Below are 6,396 nucleotides of genomic sequence, written 5' to 3'. Positions count from 1 at the left end.
TCTCTGCCCCTTGCTGCACTGAAGCCCATAAGAAGCATGCACTGTTCCCTTTTAAATATTTAGGGCCATATGTCCTTTACCTATTGTACTTACTTAATCTTTACGACTCATTTGTGTGCGTATATACAATGTCTGGCGTATACACCTGGACTCCCAGCCTGAGGCCAGTGAACCCTTGACAAAGGTTATAATACTTATTCACCTACTTTTGATGCTAAAAAAATTGAATAGATCTCAATTAGAATGTATAGGTTAAGTGAAGTCTTTAAAAGTTTTTCCTCATATTATCACTTCAAGGTTGTTAACCTGGTTATCTCATGCTAATTAGATGCTCTGAATGGCAGCTTTAGATTGAAACCTGAACTGGTTAAGTTTTAGACAAATCTTTCAATAATAAGGGGTTTTTGGTAGAAAGACTGGGGACTATTCTACTTGGGGCTTAGTAAAAAAAGTTAAATTAATGTATGTACAAGTTATTACTACTTCTTTCCTAAATTTGAAATTTTCTTTCAAATTTTTCTTTCAAATTTTCTTTCAAATTTTAGATTTTTCAGTCTTGTCTTTTAAAAAAAAGGCATTTATAAAATGTAAGGAGAATTTCATGGGAAGTTTTTGTTTTTTCCAATCATTGGCATTGTGGCCCTCAGTAGGCCACAAGTAAACCTATAGCTAAAAGCAAAATTGAACTACATTAGGTCTGTTGGCTGCGTTTTGCTGGTCTCATTTTTTTTCAAAACGTGACTCCATTTAAGACTTTGGGTGTATATTGTACTACTAATTTAACCTTTCCTCTCCAGCTTTTTCATGATGCTCTCCTTTAACGCTCACTCCATTAAAAGAAAGAAGTTGCTCTCTTTGTTTGAGGCCCCCACGTCTGTCAGCAATACCACATGACCCATCATAGTACTGAACTTCTCTAGCATCACCCAGTTAGTGTGCTATTTATGGAATAAACCCCTCTCCTTCTAATTTCAGACATCTTTGATAATGGGACTCAGGTTATATGTGGTCTTTTTTCAGTTTGAAAATATTTGTCATTGAAAGCCAGAATGTGTCCTCTGAGATATGGTTCTTTCCATGACTTTTATTCCTGTGAAGTATTTATCTTCAGGATGCAATGATACTTCCCTCTTCCTTTGGAAAGTGTTAAGTTATATGCAAAGCTCTAAGCTTTTCAGTTGCTTTGGAGTGCAGCACCATTTCAGGTAAGTCAAAAATTTTTAAATTTAATCTGGGAAATTGAGGGGCCAGGTGAGTCTGTGTGTGCCTAAGAAATAAAATTGAGTACAAGGAGTAATTTGTGCAAAATTACATTTGGGAGCCATTGTTCTGGTAGATTAATATTACTGTGTGTATTTCACAGATAATTTAATGCTATGGGTACTAATTTTTACTAAGCACCTTAAAAATGGCTCAGTCAGAAATACCACCCTCAAATTCTACCTGTGTGACACTGGTTAAGTTACTTAATCGTTCTGGGCCTTAATTTCCTCATCTGGTGGGGATAATGGTACTTACCTAATAAGGTTATTGTAATGATGAAATGAATTAATATAAATTTTAATTTTATGGCTCAGTCAGAAATACCACCCTCAAATTCTACCTGTGACACTGGTTAAATTACTTAATCGTTCTGGGCCTTAATTTCCTCATCTGGTGGGGATAATAGTACTTACCTAATAAGGTTATTGTAATGATGAAATGAATTAATATAAAATAAAGTGATGAGAACAATAAATAAATAAAGTGATAAGTATTATCTACTTTATCCAGCTTCGTTGTTTAGTGAGGGTTCTCACTGTTTCGGGGTGTTCATTGTCTTTGCAGAGTTAATAGGTACTCTAGGAATAGCCTAATTGTGACAAAAGAATCAAGAGGTGGTGGTCTTAACAGACTTCCTTGTTCTCTCTGTGACTCTTGGCTAATTCCAATCCTAGGTTTTCACAGTGGGTACTGCTTTGTGATGTCTATGAGCTTGAATTTGAAAATGATTATTTTTATTAGGTCTCTATGTAAAAAGTCTTGGTCTATGTTTAAAAGTATTGGCTTTTCTATTGCTTGAAAATGCTTTCATTTCAATGATTTAAACTGAGTAGAAATTCAATAAAACAAAAGAATGAGATCTCATAGTGTAGAATATTTTTTGTTTGTTTTTACCACACAGGGAAATCTGCACTCCTAAGAAGTGCATCTGAACTTGGTTGTATCTGAACAACCGTCAAAGTCAGTGATGATCCTGGCAAAAGGACTGTGCCTCTGTAGTGTTTAGAGTTACAAGATCCAAAGTGCTCTTAAACGTTCTTGTCTGTTTTCAAACGTCTCCCGCGGTTGCCTTTTCAGACATGCTGCGGAGGACCTTGCTGTGCGCTGTGCTCGGGCTGCTGCGCGCCCAGCGCTTCCCATGCCCACCAGGCTGCAAGTGCGTCTTCCGCGACGCGGTGCAGTGCTCCGGTGGAAACGTGGCGAGCGTCCCGGCGCTGGGCTTGCCCACCAACCTCACGCACATCCTGCTCTTCCGAATGGACCGCGGCGCCTTGCAGAATCACAGTTTCAGTGGCATGACGGTCCTGCAGCGCCTGATCCTCTCAGACAGCCACGTTTCCGCCATTGCTCCTGGTACCTTCAATGACCTGATAAAACTAAAAACCTTGAGGTTGTCGCGCAACAAAATCACTCATCTCCCAGGTGCGCTATTGGATAAAATGGTGCTCCTGGAACAGTTGTTTTTGGACCACAATTTACTAAGGAGCATTCACCAAAACTTGTTTGAGAAAACGGTTAACCTGCAGGAACTCTTTTTGAACCAGAATCGACTAGCTTTCCTTCCTGCTAATCTCTTCACAAATCTGGGGAACCTGAAATGGTTGGATTTGTCAGGAAACAATCTGACCCACCTGCCCCAGGGATTGTTTGGGGCACAGGCTAAGCTTGAGAAACTTCTGCTCCACTCAAACCAGCTCATGTCTCTGGACTATTCCGGGCAGTGGAATAGCCTGGGCACCCTGGTTGAGCTGCAGCTCGACAGAAATCACATCCGTTTCATTGCACCGGGCACTTTCGACCGTCTCCGAAACCTGAGGTATTTGACTCTTTCTAGAAACCACCTTGAGTTTCTGCCCTCTGCACTCTTCCTTCATTTGCGCAGTTTGACTCATTTGACTCTTTTTGAGAATCCGCTGGAAGAGCTTCCCGAAGTGCTCTTTGGGGAGATGACCGGCCTGCAGGAGATGTGGCTGAACCAAACTCGGCTCCGCACCCTTCGCGACTCCACCTTCCGCAACCTGAGCCACCTGCAAGTGTTGGGGGTGACCTTGAGCCCGCGTCTGACCGCGCTCCCAGAGGGCGCCTTCAGGGGCCTCGGCGAGCTGCAGGTGCTCGCCCTGTACGCCAACAGCCTGTCCTACCTCCCCGAGGGTTTGCTGCGCGGCCTCCGCAGGCTGCGGGAAGTTTCGCTGCGCAACAACCAGCTGCAGGCCCTGCCCCGCGCGCTCTTCGGCAACCTCAGCAGCCTAGAGAAGGTCGAGCTCAACCACAACCAGCTGGAGACCCTGCCTGGCGACGTGTTTGAGGCTTTGCCTCAGCTGACAGAGGTCTGGTTAGGGCACAACCCCTGGCGCTGCGACTGCGCCCTGTGGCCCTTCCTGGGGTGGCTGCAACAGCATCAAGGCCGCGTGGGCCGAGCCGAACCCCCGCGGTGCCGCGGCCCGGAGCAGCGCGCCGGCCTGCCCCTTTGGGTCCTGCGGAAGGAAGACGCCGAGTGCCCGGGCTACCGAGGACTGCCGCCCCACGGTCAGGACGACGCCTCGGCAGCCCCCACCTCCTCGGCCCTGCCCAGCAGCCCCCTGCCCACGGCCCCGGCTCTCACTGCTTTGGTGCCCAACAGCTCAGAAGCCTGGCCCTGGGTCCAGCTGGTGGCCAAAAGCAGAAGTCTAGACCACAGCCTGTACTGGGGTCTTTATTTTCTGCTTTTAGCCGTCCAGGCCGTAATAACCGGGGTCATTGTGTTTGCTATGATTAAAATCGGCCGTCTCTTCCGAAAATTAATCAGAGAGCGAGCTCTTTTTTAAGTCACTGGGAAAACTTTGTCGTTATTTAAAGCGTGGCCAGAGTGTTGCTAAATATGGCTCTGGGGAGAGTACAGACCCGCTGCTGTGCGCTCCTGTCCTCCCCACCTCTGCTTGCTCTTTCCCTCTTCCTCTTCCTTCCCACTTCTTCCTCCTTTATTCTCATCCCCTTTTCCTTTTCCTCAGCTTCTCCTTCAGGCCTTTCCCCACCTCTCCCTTTCCCTCTCTCCTCCCTTTTCTGCCCCCTCCCCTCCTCTTCCTTCTTTTTCTGCCCCTCTCCCTCTTTCTTTCCCAGGCCCCTTTTGTCTGTATCCTTCCTCTACCCGTTCGCCTCCTCCCTTTCTTTCTTCAGAACTACCCTTTACCTTTATACATTGCCATTGCTTGCTCCCTGCTGTCTCCTCCTCTGTCAAATGCTCCTGGGGCCATGGACTGTGCGTGGCCCATCCTTTTGGCCCTTGTGCCTGGCATCGAGGTGGGGTGGGGGGTGCTGCAGGGCGAATGAGGGAACAAATGAAGGATCCAACTCCAGGGCAGGCCTGTCTCCTGCACATACTAGGTGTCCAGTAAATGTATGTGGGACGAATGAATGAATGAAGAAGTGAATACATGTGATCCAAGTGATGGTGGCTTTTCCTGGGGGAAAGGATGGATGGTTCTCTTTGCTTTTATCTGAAAGGTAGCCAGCATGTCCTTACCCTATGTTTCTCATTTTCTGTCTCTGACCTGCAGGTTATTTTGGGGAACTCTGGAGTCCATTTAATCCGGGACTGTTTTTGCAGGTGGGGCCTACTCAGGGATAGACTGAGGGATAAAGAACACCCAGAGCTGTCCCTCCAGGAGCTCAGCACCCAGTGGCATTTGAGTCAGAGGTCAGGGCTGAGTGCCACTGGGAATGTGGAAGGAGCAGAGACTTGAGGAAGAAGCAGGAGCTCACAGGGAGGTCAAAGTGTGTGGCAGGGTAGAGGCCACCCATTTGGAGAGTCTGTGTGCAGAGGTACTGAAACTGCGCTGCATGTGCGGGGAGCCTCCTGTATGCCATTTTGACACGGGGTTGGTTTTCATCTGCTGGAATTAAATGCCACCTCATTTCACCAGAGCACCTCTCCCCAACTCTTGATAATTCAGATTTAAAAATTTTTGTCGATCTGGTAGCTATGAAATGGTAGTACATTGTTGTTTCATCTATATTTCCTTGATAAGTAGTGAACTTGAGCTTCCTTTTGAAAAAAAATTTTTATTAAAGAAGTGAGTTTACAAAACAATCATGTATAACTTGCAGGATTTCCATATATCACCCCACCACCAACACTTGCATTGTTGTGGAACATTCGTTACAAATAAAAGAACATCATCAAAATATTACTGCTAACTATAGTTCATAGCTTACATTTGCTGTATTTCCCCCACAAACCACCCTATTATTAACACCATGAATTAGTATTGTATATATAATCGTTCTCATGTATTGTATATGTGAGAAGATCCTCATATTCGTACTGTTAACCACAGTCCATCAATAACCACATGGTCCACTGTGTTATATAGTCCCATGAGTTGCACAGTCTATCCCAGATATGTTCTCAGTTTCAAAGTTGTGCTACCATCACCTCAGTCAATTTTAGAATGTTTTCATAGCTCCAGGAGGAAAATCCCATTCACCCTTATATCCCCCCATTTTTTACCCTTTGAATTGATATATAGTAGCTTTTTTGCCCTTGCTGCAAAAATATTTCACTATTGCTGTTAACTATAGATCATGATTTACGTTCATTGTATTTTTCCCATGTATCATCATATTCTTAACAGATTGTAATAGTGATGTACATTTGTTCTAATTCATAGAAGTTATTCTTGTATTTGTGCTATTAACCACAATCTTCATCCCCCACAAAAATCACTTGAGCTTCCTTTAATTGTTAAACATTCAGATTTCTACTGAGAATTAATTGTACATAGACACTGACCAACTTATAGCTGGATAGTTCGTCTTTTTTATTGATATATAGGAATTATTTACATATTCTGGATACTAATTCTTTGTAAATTATATACTTTCCAAATATTCTCTTTCAGTTGTGACTTATTTCATTTTGTTTATACTGTCTTGTTGAACAGAAGTTGTAATTTTAATCTAGCCAGATTTAGTAATATAATTTTATGATGAGTCTTCAGAAAAAAAATCTTGTTTAAGAAATTCTTCCTACTCTCAGATCATAAAGGTAGTCTATATTTTCTTCTAAAAATTATAAAGTAGTGTTTTTCACATTTAGGTCTTTAATTCACAAGGAATTTATTTTTGTGGAGAGTGTGATGAGGGAATTAATAGTAT

General features: G+C 43.7%; 1 protein-coding gene across 1 annotated transcript; it reads left to right on the top strand.

The window, feature by feature from the left end:
- Positions 1 to 553: 553 nt before the first annotated feature.
- GP5 (glycoprotein V platelet) lies at positions 554 to 6,089 on the top strand. The gene is made up of 2 exons (XM_004479641.3): positions 554 to 1,205; positions 2,341 to 6,089. The coding sequence occupies exon 2, from the start codon at positions 2,343 to 2,345 to the stop codon at positions 4,065 to 4,067; it is 1,725 nt and encodes a 574-aa protein (XP_004479698.1). The 5' UTR covers positions 554 to 1,205; positions 2,341 to 2,342; the 3' UTR covers positions 4,068 to 6,089.
- Positions 6,090 to 6,396: the final 307 nt, after the last annotated feature.

Source organism: Dasypus novemcinctus, chromosome 4 (assembly GCF_030445035.2).
Source record: "Dasypus novemcinctus isolate mDasNov1 chromosome 4, mDasNov1.1.hap2, whole genome shotgun sequence".
Classification (NCBI taxonomy): Eukaryota; Metazoa; Chordata; class Mammalia; order Cingulata; family Dasypodidae; genus Dasypus; species Dasypus novemcinctus.
Note: the sequence above shows the minus strand (reverse complement) of the source record. Positions and strands in the feature narration are given on the sequence as shown.